This window comes from Mytilus edulis, chromosome 9, assembly GCF_963676685.1.
Source record: "Mytilus edulis chromosome 9, xbMytEdul2.2, whole genome shotgun sequence".
Taxonomy (NCBI): domain Eukaryota; kingdom Metazoa; phylum Mollusca; class Bivalvia; order Mytilida; family Mytilidae; genus Mytilus; species Mytilus edulis.
This window is the reverse complement of record NC_092352.1, coordinates 35,204,473-35,228,598: the sequence shown is the minus strand read 5'-3', so window position 1 is coordinate 35,228,598 and position 24,126 is coordinate 35,204,473. Positions and strand designations below refer to the sequence as shown.

The 24,126-nt window shown below is 32.5% G+C and overlaps 2 protein-coding genes across 5 annotated transcripts in view; one reads left to right on the top strand and one right to left on the bottom strand.

Moving 5' to 3' along the window:
- Positions 1-3,237, bottom strand: part of LOC139488231 (AP-1 complex-associated regulatory protein-like) — a 35,753-nt gene extending 32,516 nt beyond the window's left edge. Inside the window, exons 1-2 of one of the 2 annotated variants that reach the window (XM_071273713.1) lie at positions 3,092-3,237; positions 2,041-2,092 (exon numbers count right to left, since the gene is read on the bottom strand). In XM_071273713.1, the coding sequence (XP_071129814.1) occupies positions 2,041-2,092; positions 3,092-3,135 (96 nt within the window). In that variant the 5' untranslated portion in view covers positions 3,136-3,237. The remainder of the gene's footprint in view (positions 1-2,040; positions 2,093-3,091) is intronic. The other variant, XM_071273712.1, reaches the window with a different exon arrangement.
- The window catches only part of LOC139488230 (methylthioribose kinase-like), a 33,431-nt gene continuing 12,216 nt past the window's right edge, over positions 2,912-24,126 (top strand). Inside the window, exons 1-5 of one of the 3 annotated variants that reach the window (XM_071273709.1) lie at positions 2,912-2,980; positions 8,775-8,884; positions 14,470-14,604; positions 14,771-14,900; positions 15,140-15,311. In XM_071273709.1, the coding sequence (XP_071129810.1) occupies positions 8,804-8,884; positions 14,470-14,604; positions 14,771-14,900; positions 15,140-15,311 (518 nt within the window). In that variant the 5' untranslated portion in view covers positions 2,912-2,980; positions 8,775-8,803. Of the gene's footprint in view, positions 3,051-8,774; positions 8,885-14,469; positions 14,605-14,770; positions 14,901-15,139; positions 15,312-24,126 lie in introns of all 3 variants that reach the window. The other 2 variants (XM_071273711.1, XM_071273710.1) reach the window with 2 other exon arrangements.

The following is a 24,126-nucleotide window of genomic DNA, read 5'->3' as shown; positions in this document are numbered from 1 at the left end:
TTGACCTGATAAACAATTTGACTCCATGTCAGATTTGCTCTAAATGCTTTGGTTTTTGAGTTATAAGCCAAAAACTGCATTTTACCCCTATGTTCTATTTTTAGCCATGGTGGCCATTTTGGTTTGTTGGCCAGGTCACCGGACACAATTTTCAAACTAGATACCCCAATGATGGTTGTGGCCAAGTTTACATGTAGTTCAATTTGGCCCAGTAGTTTCAGAGGAGAAGATTTTTGTAAAAGATATCAAGATTTATGAAAAATGGTTAAAAATTGACTATAAAGGGCAATAACTCCTAAAGGGGTCAACTGACCATTTCAGTCATGTTGACTTATTTTTAGGTCTTACTTTGCTGAACATTTTTGCTGTTTACAGTTTATCTCTACCTATAATAATATTCATGATAACCAAAAACAGCAAAATTTCCTTAAAATTTCCAATTCAGGGGCAGCAACCCAACAACGGGTTGTCCGATTCATCTGAAAATTTCAGGGCAGATAGATCTTGACCTGATAATTAATTTTACCCCTGTCAGATTTGCTCTAAATGCTTCGGTTTTTGAGTTATAAGCCAAAAACTGCATTTGACCCCTATGTTCTATTTTTAGCAATGGCGACCATGTTTGTTGATAGATCAAAACTTTGGATACAATTTATAAACTAGATACCCTAAGGAACATTCAGTTAAAGTTTGGAAGTATTTGGCCTAGTAGTTTCAGAGGAGAAGATTCTTGAAATAGTTTACGACGACAGACGACGGGATGACGACGGATGCCAAGTGATGGCATAAGCTCACTTGGCCCTTCGGGCCATGTGAGCTAAAAACCAAGAAAAATGCTTATTTGAGCCCCTTTTAGGACCCCTAATTCCTTAACAGTTCAGACCAAAACTACAAAAATCAACCCTAACCTTACTATTGTGTTTATTAACCTTGTGTTTAAATTTCATAGATTTCTATTTACTTATACTTAAGTTATAGTGCGAAAACCAAGAAAAATGCTTATTTGGGCCCTTTTTTGGCCCCTAATTCCTAAACTATTGTGACCACAACCCCCAAAATCAATCCCAACCTTCCTTTAGTGGTATTGAACCTTCTGTTAAAAATTTATAGAGATCCATTCACTAAAACTAAAGTTATTGTCTAAATGTGTCTTTGGACGACGACGTCAACGCAGACGACCGACAACATCATACCATTATACGACGCAAAAAAGTTTTTTGTGGTCGTATAAAAATAGAGTAGGAAGGTAGGGATTTTTTTTATTTCATATTTTTTTTTTTACATTGAGTCTATGGGAGGGACATTCTGATATCAATGCCTCGTTCACACGGACATTTAATTCAAATTGAATTCGAATGGAATGTGAATCGAATTCGGAAATCGGAAATCGCGTTCACACACTCTTCTTTTTTAACTCGATTTGAGTCCAATTGGCTTATAATCTAATTCGCATTAGAAATACGCTTTTGTGAATACGAATGAAAAGTTAACGTCTTTTGGACAGTAAAGCAAATTTGACGTGCATTATAATTCGAAATTAGAATTGACTTAGGACTCAGAACGTTTCGAATGGGAAATTAAACTAAATCAAATTAGTTAATGTGAATCGAATTCGAATTACATGTGAACTCAGCATAACAGTGCTTATTGAAAAATTCAGGGTAGGCTGTTTTTGAGCTTAAAAACTAGGGTGGGTACCGTAATAGGAAACACACATCTTTTTTTATTTGGCCTGTCAGAGAGTAAGAAAATATCTTAATTAAGTTACCTCAACATAAAAGAGTTACAGGAAAGATAAGTCAAGGGTTAACAGATGAAAAGAGTTATCAAGTATGCATAATTTTCAAGACCAGTTGTAATACAAATGTGAGCTATTGCAAATATTGAATCTGCATTTGTTATAAAGTTATGAAATATGTGGTTTCTATATCATCTATAGAAAAACAAAGTATATGGGGTATCCATCTAAGACACAAAATCTATTCATGCACAGCATGTACACTCTAAAAGATTACAAAATATAAACTGAAGGAAACTTACCTCTATGGAAATATCTCTTTCTACATTGTATCTTGTTCTCAAAAACTTTCTTCTGAAAAAAGGTTCAAGAATTAAACATTGCAGTAAGAGCGTAAATTCAAGATTCCTTCAAACACTTTAAGTACACACCTGTAGTAAAATATACCAGCTCAGGGTAAAATATTTGGCATAAAATGTTATAATATTGGCAAAAAATTATGTGATTATGTGATTACTTTTGACACCTTGGGACCTGTTTGAATAGATAAATAGTTCAGTCATGTCAGTTGTGCTTTAAGTTACCATCAGGAACTACTTATATATAGATATTCTGTTCCCAGATTACCTTATGTCAAAAAAAAAATAAAACTTTAGGGAAAATATTACAAAGTGAAAGTGAAAGTAGTAATTTTGTCAAAGTGAAAGTAAGGTAGTAATCATGGTAATTAGCTTTGAGCTTTTTATTTATGACTTAAATCATGTAAATGCTGCATCAGTGCTCTCAAAGGGAAAAGAAAGATACATTTTGATTAGAGGTCTATATTTTACTAAACTATTTCTGTTCTATAAGCAGTTTAATGTATTTCATGTTAGAGGCCTAGTTTTGTTGGTTTTTTTTTTTTAATTTATTTCAGATTCCAACAAGCACTATCAAAATGAATTGTAGTCTGGAGACTATAGTTTAGCATAGATATATATGTCTCTGTGACTTCAGCTACTTTACTTTATTTTCTTTTTTTTTTTTTAATAAGTTTTGCATTGAAAAACTGGATTTGATCATTTCAAATAGGATATATGGTGGGTACTTTTGTTTGTCCGATTAGTCCGTTTTATATTATGCATCTTAACGTCCGACCAGTCGAACAAAATTACCGGACTAATGGTACATTCCGTGATCGATTTTGCGACTATAGCTCGACAGCCCCTCGTGACCTAGACCAGTTTGCACAGGTGATCGAAAGTAGGTATGTTTATATCAGATAATTTCTCCTAAATCTCAATAAAGGGGGCGTGTCGTCTTGTGTTTACAGGTAATCGCTTTCCTGAATATTTACATATACATATTATGCACCTTTTGTCAGAAATACCAAAACACCTTCCTAGACAATTCCCCATGATTGAGGAAGAATAAACAATATCACAACATGATCTTTCGTCATCAATTGGGAGCAGACATTTACTTCCTGTGTAAACAGGAAATGTACAAATGAACAAAGAGAGACAACTTATCGAAATATAACTAATTACCAAATTGCAACGTAATTTGACCAACACTACAAAATATTTTATGCATCCAACCAGAGACATATAATACAATTGTATTATATGTCTCTGATTCAATTTCTAAAATTTCAGATTTATTTCTTCTGTGGTGATTTGTTCTTCATATATAAATTAATGAGCAATTAATTCCATTTTATATTGTGCAATTTTTTTGAATGAATCACAAACTAGGATTGTAAAATGACAGAAAACATCAAACGGAAGTTTTGTACAGCCTTGACTGGCTATATAGCCCTTGCACAGTCGGTGGCAGCAAATAATTATAGGTCTATTTCTTTAAAGAAATGTGCACATTTTTATGAGAGGAGTGCAATCAGTGAAAGAATGAATTATTAAGAAAAGGATAAAATTTATGTATGTGTTTAATCATAATTTTTCCATTGCTTTTACAAATACCCAAGGATTTGTATAGCAAGACTATACAAATCCTTGAAATACCTAATAGTGTTTATTTGATGCAATATTTTACCAAATAGACGTATGAGGGGAGATAGCTCATATGATATATATTATTTTTGTTAACGAATATATTGTTAAAATTTGAATTACTGGCCGGGCACTGATTCTATTGTGTTGTTTGCTTATGTGTTAAAAAATCTTTAAAGTATCTTCTGAGAGCTGTTTTGCTTACGAATAAAATTACGAAAAAACACTGGAAATAAATCATTTGTTTGCAAGTCAAAAATTCAACCACATTTGTTTTTTTTTTATTCTGACATACAACCTTTAAAGTAACCATACGCTGTTATAGTAACCAGAGCTTCAAACAAACCTATTGGGGAAAGTAGATACAATTTTCTAGTTTTCGACAAGACAAATCTTAATTTCCACAATATTCACACTGATACCAGTAATAAATACTAGTACACCGATGACGACTTCCTCAAAACCGCATGACTTTAGTTTTATAGACAATATATTTGTTGATCTTTTTTTATTTATATTTCAACAAACAGTCGGTATTCTCAAGGGTAATAATTGAACACTCTACTTTCCGACTTGTTTTCGTCCTCATGTGAAACAGAATTCATACAAAATCCTCTGAATCAGAAATAGATATTTTTAAGCCTTTAAATTGCCATGTTCTTCAACTTCATTTTCAGAAACTATTGTATATTGTTTATATCCTGTTATTTAAATTACTAAATATACAACATGTCCGTACACGTGAGTGTATGTCACTGCACATATATCCCCACTCAGTGGGGTGTTGCTAAACGGCAGAAACGGAAAACGGAACGGAAACGGAAACGGAAAGAAATATTTGTTTGGACAGAATATAAGGGGGGGAATGGAAAGAACTACGAAAATAAGTAACGACTGAAGTATAAATAAAATCACACAACAATTATGTTGACAATAGAATGGGAGCTAGATATCAAAGAAAATAGCAAACAGTTTTGGAAATACATAAAATTGAAAGCTGAAAAATAAGATGTTAGAAAGAGCACGTGCCGTATTCATCTAGTTCTATGTGGATATTAATTAATAGGAACTCTCAAACATTAAAGACTTGAATAGTTCATGATAAAAATTTCTCTGTCTTCTTCAGTTTTTACCCAAAACACAAGAGAGGATGCCAGTCCTCTATCATTTCATGTCAATCATTACTTTAAAAAGTCTACTTACAATAAGGGAATATTAACTTGTTTGAAGATCTTGCCTTGCTGATCAATTTTGTTTCAATAGCTTCTAGCTATCGGTTATAGTTTTCAAGATATTTGGTAACAACACCAAAGATTGGTAATTAAAACCATTAAGAGCGAAGACTCATGATAATAACGAGTCGACTAACGATTTCGCCGGACATTTGAGTCAATGACCTCCTTGTAAATCTTGTTTTGCTAGTAACTTTTGTAATTTTTAGTGTTAAACTATTTTTATATTTTTCTATACTATAGGCAACCATTGAAAGTGATAAAATGTGTCATATTAGGGCGATAATTCCTATTAGAAATCATTTGACCGTTTTTACGTGAATGGACATAAGGTAGAGCGCTAACTTTCTGAACATGTTTTTCGCATCAGGTTTCGCTATTCATAGAGGTTTTCAATAGACACCACTTGCATTTCATTCCTATGTTTTCATTTCGGCCAATGTCGGTTATCTTGGCTGGCAAGCAGGGTTATCCAGCCCACTTTTAAAACTAGATTCACCAATGGTAATTGTTGCCAAGTTTACCTAAAACTGTCAAACGACTTCCTTTAAGACATTTGCTTGGTAATATTTGGCCCAGTAGTTTCAGATTTTTTTTTTTTGGGGGGGGGGGGGGGAGTAAACAAAGCCGATAACGGACAACGGACGTCAATGACGTGAAAAGCTCATGTTGTAGGGCCAGGTCAGATTTTTAAAAAAATCTCAAAGTATACCACCACTTATGACTAAAACCAGCAGAAAACGAACATGACAGAGCAGAAACACTGAATGAACAATTCAATTTATATAATTACATAACTAAGAAGACATCAACTAAATATGTACCACTAAATAGTAAATCGTTAAATCCAAAATGAAAAGACATAATAAATTAAGTAGAGTGAGAAAAAAATAGAATATGGACTCATTACATCAAAAGTATGAAGGCCAATGCGAAGAGAAATAAGCAATAGAATAATGTCTAAAAAATATATAATGAATTAACAGCTAACCATTTTATCATTATTTGCTAATTTTACAACAATCATCAATACCAGCTGAATACCTGATGAATGGACAACAGCAGACGTTTGTACATTTGCGCTATGCATTCTAAGATGCCCTAACATATAGTATGCTCCAACATAATGCGTAACCGGCTGGATTATTATAATATCATCAATGCTTTTCGTAAATATCGCAGTTGCAACTTTGTGCTATCATCACCTTTAGTTTATATGTTGTGTTTTGTGTACCATTGTTTGTCTTTTTGTCTATTTGTTTTTTAGTCTTTTGGTCTTTTTTTGTGTTTTTAGTCATGGAGTTGTCAGTTTATTTTCGACTTGCCGTGAGTTTGAATGTCCATGTGGTAACTTTCGCCTATCTGTTAATATTTTAAATAATAGTAAAACATCATACTGAATGAGTGACACTATTTTCCATTGTAAAAATGAAGAAAAAAATCACGACTACTTGAGAGGAACTGATTTTTCAGAGAAGAATTAAGCAGTATGATATTTAAAGCAGACTGAGTGTGACATTTTGATTTTGAAACCTGAGGACATAACTACGACTATCTTGGTAAGGGCACTGTGCAAATCATATATCAATGTGTGCTACTATTTTCCCGCCACTTGAATTGTATCACGTCAATTCGTATCGATTAGTTTTAAATTCTAGGAGATGCATATTTGCTTTTCCGACGTTAATACCAAACAGCGTACTTCAATATTGTATTCGGGTTCCTTATCGGTTGTTGTCCATACATCATTGTCCCATTATGTTTCTTTTTAGTTTTCTTTCCATTATACACGAAAAGTTACAACGAAAATCACTACTGCAGAACAACGCAACAAGATACACCACATCAAAATTTAAGACAATTAAAAATGAAACAAAAGAAAAAATCGATGAAAAGCATTTCCACCAAAATGTAGTACTTCACAGCCTATCTTTTATATGGAATCGAGGCCAGTTTCCATCTTTTTAGGCCATATGTAGATTTATTTTTGTGCTGTTGGGTTACTATCTTATTGACATTTATTCAACTTTTTCTTAAATGCGAAAGGTCGAACAGATTACTAAATCGCATAAACGACGTATGCATGATCTAGCCTGGGATCTTGTATTTTAAAATCATAGTCTCATCATGATATGTCCTGCTAATTATTTCAATACTTTAAAATCTTTTATTTTAAATTTATTCCTCTTTTTTTCTTTCTTGTAAACATGTGTTATACTTTATAAAACATGCATATGTAGATGAGATAACCAAAAAGAAAAAAATTGTCAATTCTTTCAGTTTCCGTTTTCCGTTTCCGTTCCGTATTCCGTTCCGTATTCCGTTTTCGACGTTTAGCAACACCCATCTCAGTAAACTTGAGACTAAGAGAAATCAAACTTGAACTTTTCTACATATTACAAAGGAGGAAACATATAGTCTAGGGATACCTGATGAGGATAAGCCTAGGTCTACATGACCATAACCGAAACACCCTTTTTTAGTATACACACAACATTTCTACTACAATTAAGCAATTGTGAATTTCTAGAAAAATATTGAAATAAATGTTGAAGAATGTATTCCATAACCGGAAATATTTATCATACACTGAGTTTACCAGCTCTTAATTACTCTAAATATATGCACATAGGAAATTGATTTAAAAACGAAGGATTATGATAAGATATACTGAATGTCTGCTTCGTATCTTGATCCTTTCGAAGTTTCTTCTGTGGTCATGTCTGACTAATAACTTTGAATTTTCAAATTTGAGCATCTTCACTAATTTCAATATGTGAAAGCGAACATTTTAGTTTAGTTTGGGAATATAAATAATTCAAAAGATCACTAAAATAAAAAGTAAAACTTTTACAATAAAGGAATATAAAACTTATTTTTAATTCGTCTGAAGCAATTTTTTATATGTCATTTATGGAATTGAGATTTTGACCTTTCGAAGCTTATAAAATTAATTCATATTTTCTTTCTTTTTTTTTAACTGGGGTGTTCATATTGCTCTATCCAGTTATCTGTGTATTGATATGTTCCGTTATGTTTGTCTTTTCATTCAAAGTTTTTTCCCAAAAATAACAAAAAGTAACAGGGTTGTCTATAAAAAAAAATACAACTATATTCAGAATGCATACTTGTTTATTTCTCTGCCAAGTGAAAGAGAAATATTCGGAAATTGTTTCAGTTTGAGCCTTTTTTTTTTACTACAAAATATAATTTAAGAGTTCACAAACAGACGGTGCACAATCGTCTACATCAAATGACAAGTTTTTAATTGAAAGATTGTTTGAAATAATAATGATTTTCTTCCTCGGGAATATTATAGATAACCTGGGCTGTATTTGGCAAATCCTTTCGAAATATTGGGGCTTCAATGCTCTTTAACTTCGTAATATTTTTTTATGACTGTACTGATCCTAGAAATATAGTCTAACGATGTGTTGGTTGATAAGAATCTGGACTTAATAATTCTACGGAGGGATCCAACTTGTGGGAGTATATTCGGCGTCATAAAAGCAAAACAGTGACTACCGCATTGCCTTAAGCAGTACATACCACTGTACATAAAACATAAAATTGACGAAAAAGAATCAACAAAATGGCAACAAAAATTAAAAACAGGTAATAACAAAAGATATTTGCTTCGTGCATTACCATATTTGATTCCTCAAAGGGGACCAAATTTGGTCTTTATAAATAATAAAAAAATAGTTATAAATATATATCATATTCTAAATATGTATTAAATTCGTTTCACTGAATTATATTTGTAATGCCTGTCAATTTTTGTTTTATTTGTTTAAATTGATTTTATTGCAGGCTGTATATATTCACATATCCTGTTAAACATGTCTGCAGAGGACAACACGACAATGTTTGAAAATGTTAAACGAATATGTCACGACAACCGTGGTTGTAAAGGACTAGAGGTAGGTTGTATAACTTATAGACCATCTTCAGTTTTCATACAGCTGGAATTTGACCCTGGCGGGTGTATGAACCGGGAAGCAAGGGTGTAAATCAATACCATTGTACCCCTTATTGACCTTAATGGCCCCCATTTTTTTTTATAGATAAAAAAAAATGAAGATCTAGACTATTAGACGATAGAAAAAAGAAAATAGTTTTTTTTTTTAATTTTGATTTTATTGTCACTTTAACCCCTTTTTTCCCCTTCTTACTTCCACTTTTCAGTACTCTATATGCCGCGGCAGATCCTTGGAATACAATACCAGTTTACTTCTTGTAGAAACAAGTGTGTTGCCCAAGGATTTAAATTTCATACGTTTATGCCTTGCTGACAATAGCGATTACAGTGGTAAGATGGCTGATGGCTTATGGCTTATGGCCATACATTCAACTACTAGTGGACCTCTTTTTGTGTCTTATTTTTTATACTTATATATGATTTCAATGTTCCTATTATTGTGTTTCTATTCATCTGCGGTTTGATGGGCTGGATAGTGACGGTCTTGCTTCTTTCCTAAACTAATGATGTTTTGGTGTTTGACAATCCGAAAAAGTTGTAAATCGTCAGTTACTTTTCATATCAGAGTTTGGATCTTTCTTGAATATTAACGTCTCTATGTATCCTTTTGTTTATAGTAGGGTGCCCAGTATCGAAAAAGACGTCTAGTTAACGAGTTTAAGTTAACGGAGAACATACGGCTAAATTTAGATGCAAACTGTTGAAAAGCATTATATTTTCCAATCATGAATGTCGTCGTATGCTGCCGTGGTCACGTTTTTCAAAATTTCGTTGTTTCTTATGGTACCCAAAGATACTGTACAGTACAGGTCATCTTCAACACAAAAAATAAAATTATTCCTCTTTGTTTTATTTGTTCAAATTGTACTTATCATTTAGCTTAAATATAAAATTATTCATATAAAGAAAGCTAAAAAATATTTATATAATTTAAGTATAAGTATTTCATGATTTTAGTAGGTCTATTTTTATAGCTGAAATTAACATTTTCAACGAAAGCAATTTTATTACGTGTTACTATCACGGCATTTTTATTCGGATTGAAGCAATAAGACAGGGTTCACATTTGCGCCAAATATCTTTCGTGTAATGGTAATCGATGCAAAGAAAATAGCAATTTAAAACATAAATTTAGTCCAAATTTCTGCCTTGATTCAAACACGCATTACCTCGTGTCGTGAATCGTTTTGTAGTTCACACAACCAGGTCATTAATTAGGACAATTGTCACTCACTTCGTTTCTCATTTATGCTTGTTGTATGATTAATTTTTATGTTTTGAATAGTCCAATAAATTTGAAGTTTGTTGCTTTGTTTGAGGAAATATTTTTGTTGTTGGTTTTTATAACTTTAATTGATTTATTGAAGTGACAGTTTTGTTATAATTGTAATACACAAATCAAATCCATCGGTCACGTTTCAGACCCGGAATATGGCTGAAGTTTTTTGTTTTATTTGAGGAAATATTTTTTGTTGGAAAACTTTAGTTGTTGTATTGAATTCATAGTTTTGTTATAATTGTAACATACAAATTAAATCCTTTGGTCACGTTTCAGACCCGGAATATGGTTGAAGTTTGTTGTTTTATTTGAGGAAAAACACTTTAGTTGTTTTATTGAATTCATAGTTTTGTTAGAATTGTATAATATGGCACACATTCACAGTCCTGTTAAACTATGTCCATCAAGTCCGAAACGTAGTAGGAATGAAATACAATGGGATCAGTGTATTATATGTCAGGGTTCTGCTTCTGAATTGCTCATTAACATGCGAGGAATTAGCAAACATAGCTTTATTGATGCTATGGGTGCACGGAAAGATCATGTATATTTTAGGATATTGCATGATGTTTCAGACCTAGATCATCTTCGTGCTGATAATTACAAAATATTATACCACCGTTCGTGCTATAAATCCTACACTAGCAGACACAACTGCAGTTATTTTAAAGCTGAATCGTCATTAGGTACGCCCGAGCAAACCCCTGCAGCAGTTCAAACATATGTGCCAAACATGCAGGTTCAATCTATTTGCCAAGTTTTAAATTGGGATGTTTGTTTTTTTTTGTTTTTTTTTTTGTGAAAATAAAACATTCAAAAAAGACAGGAAGCTCCGCAAAGTAGAGTCCAATGACAGAAAGGATAATTTAAGAAGATCAGCATTTGAAAAGAATGACCTAAGGATGCTTCAAATGATGGATGACAAAGCATTTTTTGACAATGCAGTCTATCATAAAGGTTGTATTACCAAATATTTGTTAAGTAAAGCTAAGTCTGAAAGCTTAAACATTGCTAGTTCTATACTAGACCACGACACCGCTTTTCGGTCGCTAATTTCAGATGTACACGAAGATTTATTTGTTGGTAAAAAGGCATTCCCCATGTCGCAAATATTGGAAATATATATTTCTCATCTTCCTGATCACCTGCCAAAGACATACCCTGTAACCAAACTACAAGATAAACTGGAAAGGTATTACGACAAGGCAATTATTGTGCAACCACAGCGCGGTCAAGGGAAGTCAAACTTTGTATTTAGCAGCAACGTATCAATAGGCAACGTTGTTGAAGCCGCGGGAAAGTTAAAATCAAAGTTAAAGACATCTGAAATTGAACAGGAAGTATCCGCGGCTAAAATCCTTAGACGTGACATCGAAAATTTAACCGTTCCTACCGATGATTACCCAACTCCAAACGAGGCGTCCTTAGCCGTGTCTATGGAGCGGATGCCTTCATCGCTTACAAAATTTGTCTGTTGGCTGATGGACAACAAGTCATTTAAGGACGCGTCTGAACCCTATGTTGTTCCGTTTGTAAAAATAAAAAAAAAAACACCCTGCCATTTGGTCTCTGATTTTGACGTGGTTGGTAGGCTTTCAAACTAACAGGAGACCGTATATCATTGTAGCTAATATAACCTTCGATCATAATTTTCTTTATGTACTTGTTCTTTCTCTCGTCTTTCTTGTTTGTCTTCTGTCATACTTATGTCACCATGTCTTCAAGATTTTAATGTCCCCATGGTATTTCACGCATTTTGTGTTTGCATCTTTTTGTAATATACATCGATGTTGTACATAACACTGTTCCTTAATAATTTTTTGAAAACTTGTAAACATTATGGTCAATTGTTGCTCATTTAGTCATCTGTATGTGTAGGATGCGGTAGTTTACCTGTTTCTAATAGACGTTTTGTTTTCATAACTTTAACCCCCCCTTTTTCTCCGTTTGCAATAAATTTGACTTTTGTAAAGCAAAGCTATACACAGAGCTTTATATTCAACCAAGTTTAACGTTAATGTTACACAAATTTCGAAACAAATGATAATATATACTATTTTATACCCAATAACTGAAATTTGATATTTACCTAGAAATTGACGAACACCTTACTATTTAAAGACGTAAAAAACACATTTTGTTTTCGACAAATTATTAAAGTTAAGATTTAAAAAACATCTTTAGATGTTACTTGTATCGAATTGAAAAAAAAATTTGAAATTTCGAAATAAAAATAGGTCAAGGTCACTGTTATTGAGTACCTGTTTGAAAATTTCAAATTTGCACCCTATATGCAAAAAAGTCAATCTAAAGTCATTTTTGGGGATAAAAATATAAAAATAAGTTCTAAATCTAGATACAAAAGATATTTTTCTATAAATAAGTCGTTTTTATTTTGCTTCAAACGCATATATGTAGGAGAAACAAGCTATCTAAAAGTGACTGTGCATATTTCTTGAATTTTGGCTTTGACCTTTGATCCCGATTTAAAAAAAACGTGACCACGGCAGACAACGACGACAACGCTATTTCGATGAGGATTGTTCTCCTCTTTCCAATGATATAAAATATAGCCGTATGTTATTCCGTTAAGGCAAATCGATAATATTTGTTGATTGGGCACCCTACTATTAACCATGGAAGTAATATTTAAAAGTATTTTCCGGTTAAAAGCGGATCCCGAGTTAAACAGTTAAATACCGATGAATCGATCAGGTTTCACATGATGTTTAACAAAATAATGTAGGCAAATCTAGACATAATTTTTTTTACTGTTGAAATGTGCAAAGTTTATCGAGATTGAAAAAAGGATAGTTACTTTCAAGTATTAAATTTATGTATATGTCATAAATGTCATTACATTATTGAAACTGGACAACTAAAATGTGGATAAAATTTTCGTAAATATGTATATTTAAAAAAAAAAATGTTTATTGTGGAATGCTTGTATTTAATTAATATAACAAGCTACAGCAAAATTATAACAAACCGACGAAATGGGCTCTTTCTTACGGCAAATTCACTTTTACACAAATTAGTTTACGTATCAAGAACTTAAATTGAAGGATAGAACCGTTTAGAATTGTGAATATTTATTTGACTAATACACGAAAGACTTAGATTTTTCGTATTTAATAAAGGGGTCCAAACGTATTTTTTTTTAACAATCATCTTCTTAACTTACGGAAATGGTTTTTTAACTGTCTGTAAATATTAAAATTGAAAATGACCCAGCCTTGTTCTCCAATTTCGTATGTGATAGATGTCGGTTTAAACTATTAAGATCAAACTAACCAAAAATAGGAAAAAAATGGACTAAAATAAAAATTGAACGAATGACTCTATTCGTCAGGGTACATCAACGGAATGTAACGAATGGACTATTCGGGTTACTTCGCACGTATATACGACAAAAACTTGTCTGTTCGTAATTCTCCGTGAACACGAAAATGACCGATAAGTGTCAGTGATTTGATCGATCACATGCGGAGAATCAACTTCCATGCCAGATATTGAACCAAATAACGAGTTATCGATAGATGGGCGGTAACGCAGATGAAACCTTTGAGGTGACGACGATGTTATTCCTTTCAATATTACTTCCATGGTTTAACTATAGATAATACTGTTATTTTAAAAAAGAACTTTCTGTTTGAATATATTGTATTCATACAACGTGTCATTTTTAATAGTTAGTATAGAAAGTCCCTGTCCTTCTAAATCCACGTGATATGTTTTATTCTAGATCTACAAATAGAGCCAGAAGTATAGGTAATAAAAGCTCTACCCCATTAGGGTCGTTATGGTTTACTTGTACATTTTCCTAGAAAAAAGAACTAACTTGTACTTTTCTTTTTACATTTTTGAAATAAAAATATACAGAAAAGTGTTATACAATTTTGTATCAGCTTTCATAAATAATTCTTGAACAGTTCATCATTTAGTCCTTTTTATAGAGCCTCCATGTATCAGATTGGTTGTGTTTTTTAAACGTCAGATGGCAAAAACTTTGAATAATGCGTATTGAGGATGAAATCAAGAAGGTAGGTTCTGTAAAGTGAACAAAAGTTAGACTACTGTGCTTATTTTTTTTAAAATGTATGCTTTCTTCGAATTGACAAATGTGGTGTATTATGGTCAACTATCATTTGAAAAATGTATTTTTGGAGAGAAAAAATGCTCCTCTTAAAATGATGCAGCAACTACTTTTATTAAGAAAGTTCCTATTATTTTGTCTATTTTTTTAGTTTGCGACCAACGTTTCCGATCTTGTGGTTGAAGAAGTTGGAGACGGCAATCTGAATGATGTTTTCAGAATATTATCGCCAACTTTTAAAGGAAGAAACAGTGCAGTAGCAAAACGTGGTCCTCCTTATATCAAGGTAAATACTAAGTATTTTAGATGTATGCTAATATTTTGAGAACTATAGAAAAAAAAGAACGCATTTCAAAATTATTTTAGTTAGCCATCCGTTGATAAACACAATAAATATCATTGAAGGTGGTAACAAAAAATATAAATATTATTTTCTTGTAACTTTGTTATAGTGCTTAGGACCAGAATATCCACTGACCATTAACAGAAACAAAGTAGAATATGATGCGCTGTTAAAATTCGACTCTATCATACCAGGTTGTGTTCCAAAACCATTGTGTCGAGCTACAGACGAAAATATATGTAAGTTGATCTAGCTATTTTTATATTCATTCAAAATATTGTGCCTACTTAGAGATACAAGTAAAAACGATTTTCATGTCTGATGTGTTTAAAATTCAGCTTAACTACAGAATGTCGAAAGGAGAAAAAAACGCTATTTTAAAGATTTCTACGTTTTCTTATTTTTAAAGGACCGCTTTCTTATGCCTATATTTCACTCCTTTATATTTAATTTATTTGGTTCCGAATTTTTATTTCAGATTTTATGGAAGATTTAAAGGACTATGAATTGATGAGACATTTGCTTATAAAAGGAGTTAATTGTGAGGAAGCCATTTTAAAATTGGCACAAAACATTGTACATGTACACAAAGAAACACAGGTTTCCAAATTATCACAGAAAGAAAAACAAGAATTAGCTGAAAATTTTAAGTATGTATCTCAATAAGGAATTATTTTTATTTTTCAAAGGAGAAGTAAAAGAAACTTCAACTGAAATAGCAGTCTTAAAATGACAAATATTCAGTGTTTGATGTTTCGAATATGTTGATCAGTGGGGTGTATCACAAAAAAAGTAAAATAACAAAATCACCGAACTCCAAGGAAAACTCGAAACGTGGAGTTCATTATCAAATGCCGAAATCAGAAGCTCTAACACGTCAAACGAATGGAAAACAACTGTCATATTCCTGACTTGGTACCGGCATTTCCTTATGTAGAAAATGGTGGATTTTGCATGGTTTTATAGCTAGCGAAACCTCTCACTTGTATGACAGTCACATATAATTCCATTATATTGACAACAATGTGTGAACAAATTAAACAGGCATAAATGCGGTATTTGTCCAAAAATGATCTAACTTAAGATAAAATATCAATGGAAGACACAGGAATATCATGGTCTCCCTATGGTCTTTTCAAATGCAAAAGTATTTCGATTCTTGCGGGTTGTATAAATACACACATATCATGTATGTATAAGTCTGTGTTTGGTTGTGCGCGGTATATAAATACACAGCTACGGCCGATCGGAATTTCAACAACCTTTTTCGTGGTCTATGCAATGCAAAATTTCTTAACCTATATATCGATCCCTCACATTCCTTGACAATCGAATGTACAATCATTCATCGTTCGGTCCCTATTGCAATGGGCGCAGGTAGTGTTGTTCCGATGATCGGAATAAGTCGGAAATCAGTTGGTTGGGCCTGGCGATGTCGATAATCGATTGGCATTTTGTTCAATCGATTGTCGTTAAAGTTTCCGGACTTTTAGCTTATCAACTTCCGGTCCGTTTACGGATTGCGTTTTATATGCGCAGTCAAACAAATAATAACAAAAAATATCAGTCGATGACAATAACAATGTCAAACATCCTATAATTAAAGACATAACCAATTTCCTTCTTGAAAGAACGTGACAAAAGCATTGACTATAAATTTGCAGATTGATGGAATGTTATTTAAGATTAATAACTTTGTATGAAATACTTTCTTTCACTGAATACCGGTACTTGTTACTTGAGAGCGTACAAATCATTCTGATTTTAGACAAAATAATGTCTTTGCTTCATTAGAACGTGTTGCAAATTGCCTTTTATTAATGTTTTATCCATTTGTAGCATCAAATACGTCATATTCCTTTCCAAATTGCTTGCCAAACATCGTTTATTTTTGTAAATTTTCCGAAATTTGTCCGCCATTTATAAATATAAGAATCACGAATCGGATACGGTTCAACTATGTAATAATTCCGCATTCTTGCAATTATAAGTTCAGACGCACGAATGGCACAATTGACAGAAAATAATGATCACAAAAGTGAAAAAAAAACATTCAACACGAATTAACAGACATTGGCTTAATCCTCTTTGTTTACTGTATCTATACTATTAAACGAGAAGACCTCATTTTTGGTGTCGCTTCTCTTCTTTCCAGAATAAATTAATCAACACGCCTCTGTGTCCTATAGGTACAGTGCATAGTCGCATTTGTCATCCATTCATATGATTATTCAGATTGAGTTATTTTAGGTGAAAAACGAAAAAAAAGGCATCCGGATATTGTCCCGTCATTGTACGAATTTTTAAGTCAGATTAGACTTCCGGTTTGCGTTTTTCTGTATACTTTGAACATACATATTCTACGAATAAAGTGTATTTTCAGAATTTTATCTGCTATCATTTTCAAGTTTACTATCCACGGCGGTCACAGAGTTTATTAAATAGAGAGGGTCTGTATACTATATCAATGATCACCATGGATCGATTAGTAAACTTAGAATTGAAAGTAAATACGCTTTATTTATATATAGTAATGAATGTTCATAATATACAGATAAGCGCTAAAATTATTCATGTGAACTTTTGATACTTTTTCTGAAATTCTCCAGTCATTAAATCTTTTACAAAATTCATTGATTACATAAAAAAAGAAGATGTGGTATGATTGCCATGTTAAGACAACTCTCCACAAGAGACCAAAATGACACAGATATTAACAACTATAGGTCACCGTACGGCCTTCAACAAAGAGCAAAGCCCATACCGCATACTCAGCTTCAAAAGGCCCGAAATGACAATGTAAAACAATGCAAACGAGAAAACTAGCGGCCTTATTTATGTACAAAAAATGAACGAAAAACAAATATGTAACACATAAACAAACGACAACCACTGAATTACAGGCTCCTTACTTAAATAAATGTTCATAACATACTGTATGTTCATATTGAAATTGATAGAAAACCAAAAATTGGGAACTTTGGAAATAAAGGTGGAGGGTAAAAAAAACATTTTCCTGTCCCCAATAACCTATGACTTATGATACTTTTGCTAAAATTCTCCAGTCATTCTGTATTTTACAAAATTCTTCCAACAACACTTTACATACTTTAAACTACGCTCTGAATGCCCGCGATTTCGCGGGTGTGTTCTAGTATATTATAATGCAAATGCATTGTTTTATTTTTTTCTGTTAATTTTGAATTTCTTAAAGTTAAAAACTTTATATATATTTTCTTAATTAGAAGCATTCAAATGTTCATACAGCTATGTTATTGAAATTGTTTTGTGAGTTACACCATTGAAATTTAGAAATGTTAGTGTCATTGACTCACTGTTGGTAATTAATGTTGTAATAATGAGATAAAATATGTTCAATATGAATCTTGATTCTTATTAATTCATTGTTTTAACTGCTAAATAGATAATTATCAAAGGTACCAGGATTATAATTTAGTACGCCAGAATATGAAAAGGAAAATGAATATATAAACTCTGCAATGATATGGAATATACACATTAGACATGTACAATGAGACTAAATGCATGATTTCATTTTAAAAAAAAAGGGCAAGGTATTATGATGCGATTATAACCGATAGTCGGTTGGTTGCTGTCAACCGATTGTAATAGATAATCGGTTGGTAATTTCAACCGATTATCCAACACTAGGCGCAGGACATTTTAGCGAAAAATTTTCAACTACTAGGGGACATTTGAGCGCCGGAATTAGAGCCCATTTTAGCGCCGAATTAAAATGTTCACCTGTATTTTCGATAGCCCATTTTAGCGAAAACTCACCTGGTTGAATAATACTCATTTAGCTTTGGGCAGAAGTTTAGTGTAATTCAAAGCGAACAAATAATGGTGCAGAGTCGTTCCATGTCAATACACTACACGAAATCCCGGATTTGAAGAGGTATGCAAATGTTATGTAAATGTATTCAGAGACCGACATTTACATATATTTATAAACCGCTGCATTTAGTTTATCTTGTCTTTACATGTAGTAAATATCAACATTTCTTGTGCTATATCCTCCTATGGGCGGTGGTTTATAAAATATATTAACACCTAATCAAACCATTTTAAAGTTTAGAATTTGCATATATTTATAACCATCTCAAAACTTTCGCAAACTTATGTATTTGTATACCTCTGCAAATTGAAATCTTTGTCATGTATTTTTCTATGATGTAAATTCATTCGCAAATGTGTTTCTTTGTCTAGGTAGCAAAGCATCATCGTTTAAATAATTTTATAGGGGTTATAAAGTGTAAGGTGCATCTACATTTGCCTGGTATGTAAACCAATTGAAAACGAGAACTTTATAGAGGGGTGTAAAGCATCATTTCCTTTATTCTACAGAGACCTGACAAATGTATTGTAAAGGAATATTTTTGTTAAAATTGAGAAAGGAAATGGTGAATATGTCAAAGCGACAACCACCCGACCATAGAGCAAACAACAGCCGAAGGCAACCAATGGGTCTTCAATGTAGCGAGAATTCCCGCACCCGTAGGTGTCCTTCAGCTGGCCCCTAAAATATGCATAATAGTACAGTGATAATGGACGTCATACTAAACTCCGAATTATACACAAGAAACTAAAATTTAAAATCATACAAGACTAACAAAGGCCAGAGGCTCCTGACTTGGGACAGGCGCAAAATTGCGGCGGGGTTAAACATGTTTATGAGATCTCAACCCTCCCCCTATACCTCTAGCCAATGTAGAAAAGTAAAAGAATAACAATACGCACATTAAAATTCAGTTCAAGAGAAGTCCGAGTCTGATGTCAAAAGATGTAACAAAAGAAAATAAATAAAATGACAATAATACATAAATAACAACAGACTACTAGCAGTTAACTGACATGCCAGCTCCAGACCTCAATTAAACTGATTGAAAGATTATGTCTTCATCATATGAATATCAGGTACAATCCCTCCCGTTAGGGGTTTAGTATCATACTATCATAACATATATGAGAAGAACATAACCCGTGTCATGCCAACAACTGTTTTTTTAGAAATAAATGTGTTTAGTTCCGATGCAAAGACCCTATCAGTGAATCAATGTTAAAGCCAAAATATGCAATCTTTAATGACCTGACAACAGTATCGTAACTATATCCCCTTTTAATAAGTCTATTTAAAGGTTTTGTTAGTTTCTGAGGAGAATACTGACATTTTTGTGCTTTATAAAGAATATTTCCATAAAATTTTGGATGTGAAATACCTGAACGTATAAGATGTCTGCATGTTGAGTTATATTTACGAATTATTTCCTTATACCGTTCGTTTTTTATGAATTTTAGATTTTAAGTTTCCGAGTTGTGGGGTTTTATTTATGTAAGAAGGGGTGATTTTCCAGTTTTCGGACAATAACTCAAAAATGCTTTCAGCAGTTTTTATGAAACTTTGGTGAATTGTTTATATCTATTGACGTAAGCTCCCTTTTTAATTTTATAAATTTTAGATGTTAAGTTTCAGAGTTACGTCATTTTATTCATAAAAAAGGGAGGACTTTCCAGTTTTCGGACAATGCTTTGAGCAGTTATCAAAAATCTTTGGTGACTGGTTTATATTTATTAAGATAACCTCCCTTTAGTTTTTCATGATTTTCTGATATGACATTGAGAAGTTATTGAACTTTGTTCTTTGAAAAAGTGACGGGCGTATCATGCGCTCATGGCGCAGCTGTTTATATTTTCTATCATGATCAAAAGTTTTTTTTGTGTTTTTTGTTGTTGCAATAATTGCATTTAACATAGTCTTTGCACACATTTCAATTGAACTAACATTGAAACAAGATTGAAGGTTATATAAGTCTCAAAAAGTTTTAACATAATTCAAGAAGATTTGTAAATGACAAATACATATTACACTAATGTTAATAGGGGCTCGTATCATGGAAAACCTATCTTTAAAAAATAAGGCAATTGTACCCTGTACAACAAGACGAAGTCTAGACTTATAGTTTTAGCGGAAATGTATATGATTCGTGTTTGAATAATGGAATATCTTGCACTTCTTTCTTATACATATTTACGCAAAGTCTTAAAATAACTACATGTATCATTGTACTTGCTTTCCACACAGGCGGAAAATAAGGAAAGAGGGGCAACAAAAATAAACTTCCATTATTGTTAAATCGCATTGATAAGTGTTTAAAACTCTAAATAAGTTGAAATATTTTCCAATAAAAGAATAAAACAAAAACTTTTATTTTACATACTCCTCCGTTCACGATGTTGTAATACCTATGCAGGTTGAACTTCAATTTAAAGGTTTATCTATTGAAGTTTTAGTTCTTTGGGTACCAAACGTGACCTTTTTAAATAAATTAATTTGTAATTAGTTAATTATGCAAAGTGCAAATCTGGCAGAATCTATCAATGCAAATGCCCATATATTCAAATTACTATTCAAAATGTGAGGTTAGTTTATAAATTAATAGTCATTGTAAAAAATGCTTCAAAAATTTTTAAAAAATCACAGGTGGCTCAAATGTAATAAGAAATGTTAAAATGAATTGCTTTTGGCAAGAGACGCACACTCATTTCATGATTGTATCTACTAATCAATGCACATAAGTTATGGACTAGTACTGCACCCGTATAGACTAGCATTGGGGGTCGCAGGTCATAGTCCAGGTACTAGCAACAGTGATTTTTTTTTATTTTTTTTTTTGGGGGGGGGTGGGGGTATGTGAAATACTGCTTTCCTGTGTTATGTCTCGTAAACTTAGGTTCTTAGTTTGTTAGGACAACAGTTATGCGCTGGGAAAAAAACTGCAGCTTCTATTTTCATTAACTAAGATAAAGATATGGGTGTCCCTGACCACTCTTACAATTTTCTGTAAAGTTTTCAGTAAAAAAAGAATGTTGACAAATATCATATGCTATGAGAATTCAAAGACGATTTAAGTAGAGCAAATAAAAATTAACCAATCGTTCCGAGAAGGGTAAAGAGTACTCTAAGGGTTGCAAGCGCAACATGAGTTTAAAGGCTGTCAATCCTTCTAAGATTGCTACTAGATACACTCTTAGCAGATGAGATTAATCTTTAGCACTAAGATTGTGCCAAAACTAATTTATGACAGACTGAGTGCTTCGTTTTTATCAACCAAGTTTCATTAAGCATTTACACAAAAAATTAAGTGTGAACGTTTACAACACAAAGACAAAAGTACAGAAATGAAAAATGCTACCCAGGACGTCAGAGTAGAGAGGAGACATGCAACAACGGCAGCGGATGAATACAATGAACGAAATGGTCCACAAAAGTAAAAAATAACCTAAGACTAGAACTATGTTATATGAAAGTCATAAAATGAACTACCTAAATATAAATCTTGTTCATTGTAAATAAAAATAATCAAACTTAATACGTACGTAACTTTTTTGTAAATCGTGACTTTTTTGTCATGTGATTTCCTGTCCTTTTAATTTTTGTCCCTTATTCGTAAAATGCACTAGTAAACTGAACTCTGTGATTCGTAAAATAACGAATAGATATCAATTTCATTTGTAATAATAAGTATACCTAGTTGACAATGTTTCCAACTATACAAAAGACTTTATGAGAAAAAATAATATTTTTCAAATCTATTTGTTCCTATGAATTACGGCGCTTCTTTCTTTTAACAGTCATAGGATAAAAGAGGGTCTGGAAAAGGAGGGAGGTGGGTGTTCTTCAATTCTTAATATTATTTACGCCATTTTTTCTCTATTCTATATAAATTTTGCCCATTATTCTCTATTTTTTATATTGTAGAAGCCCACTATGCTCTATTCTTAAATTTTTGGCCTATCCTTTTCTTTTCTATTCTTTATTTTTTTAGCACATTATTCTCTATTCTGTAAACTCCATCCACACCCTCATATATAGAAGATACCATTCTAGTTATCTACGTCTTTTTTTATTTCACTAAATTATTATGATTGTATCTCTTAATGTTAATTTTTTTTTATTTCTTTTTTAAAAGTGGTGTCTTTTTCTAACCTAGATTTGTATACATGTTTAATTATGCTCCAGATTTTTTTTCATTTTCAATGCAGTTTCGTGTTCCCCTCTAAGTGGGCAATTTTTCTTCATAATCCAAAACTGTGTACTTATATTTCAAGATAACACGACACCGAATGGCATATCTCCCGATTTCTAAAATTTTTGGCACACTTGTACTTTGAATCGAGTTACATCGGAACATGTAATAAAAAAAAATGGGGGTCACCACTTCTGTTTTTTCGTAAATTTGATTAGAAAACGTCAATTTTGACGACAAATTTACACAGGGAAAATGCTTTGTTTTAACTTTTCTTTTTTTTTTTAATTTTTTCAATAGATGGCTTTGTTCTTATATACGGAGAAAACTAAAAACTAACATAATATCCCGGATTATGCCTCTAAGGTGCATGATTTTTGTATTAGTTGTTATTAGCTTTCAACTAGCTGTCAGTAACTGCGAGTACTCTGTACTTGAAGTCTTTTGGTTGTTGGGATGTATAAGTACCCTTCCACGTCCACTCTCTTTTTGTAAGATGTATTCTATTTGCATCCATCTGATGAGTTAAGCCTTTTTTAACTGATTTCTACAGTTTATTCTCATGTTGTACTGTTACACCACTGTCCCAAGTTAAACTGGTCCGTCATTCAATCTTAAGCTTCGCACCGTTAGTGTAACGATAAGGGAACACAACAGGGGTCCAGTTTATGTCCCAGGTTAGGGGAAAGGAGGGTTGGCGCCTTTAAACGAGTTTAACCTGACCACATTCTGTATGTTCCTGTCCCGAGTCAAGTAGTCTGTAATTTAGTTTGTTGCTATGTAACATATTTGTTTTTAGTTCATTATTTTGTACATAAATTAGGTTTTCTCGTTTGAATTGTTTTACATATGTCATTTCGGGGCCTTTTATAGCTGACTATGCGGTATGACTTTTTTCATTGTTGAAGGCAGTACAGTGACCTATATATGTAAATTTCAGTGTCATTTTGTCTCTTGTGGAGAGTTGTATCATTGGCAATCATACCACATCCTTTTATTTTTTTTTATATATATAGAAACACATATGTCATCATCCTTGTGTTTTATATACATTGCTTCAAAGTTGACCGATACGCTTAGAATTTGACAGAAAACGTGTGACGTTACAGAATAAAGTAATTTGGTAAACAGTGATATTGAGGTACAATTTGAATTGATTGATTGATGGTTGCTCAACGTCCGGTGGCAACTATTTCATGCATTTACAGGACGATACAGTGCAATTTGAATTGTTGTGTCTGAAAAACACATTTGGTGCAGCAGTCAAGAAAGGTTAAACATTCTGTTATTTGTGGAAATTAAAAAGAAAATCAACATCCTGATACAATACACAATCTTAATATAGCATGCTTTGTACATGTATGATGTAAACGTGTGGGTTGTGTGCGTAGTTAGTCGGACCATGGAAGTGGAAGTA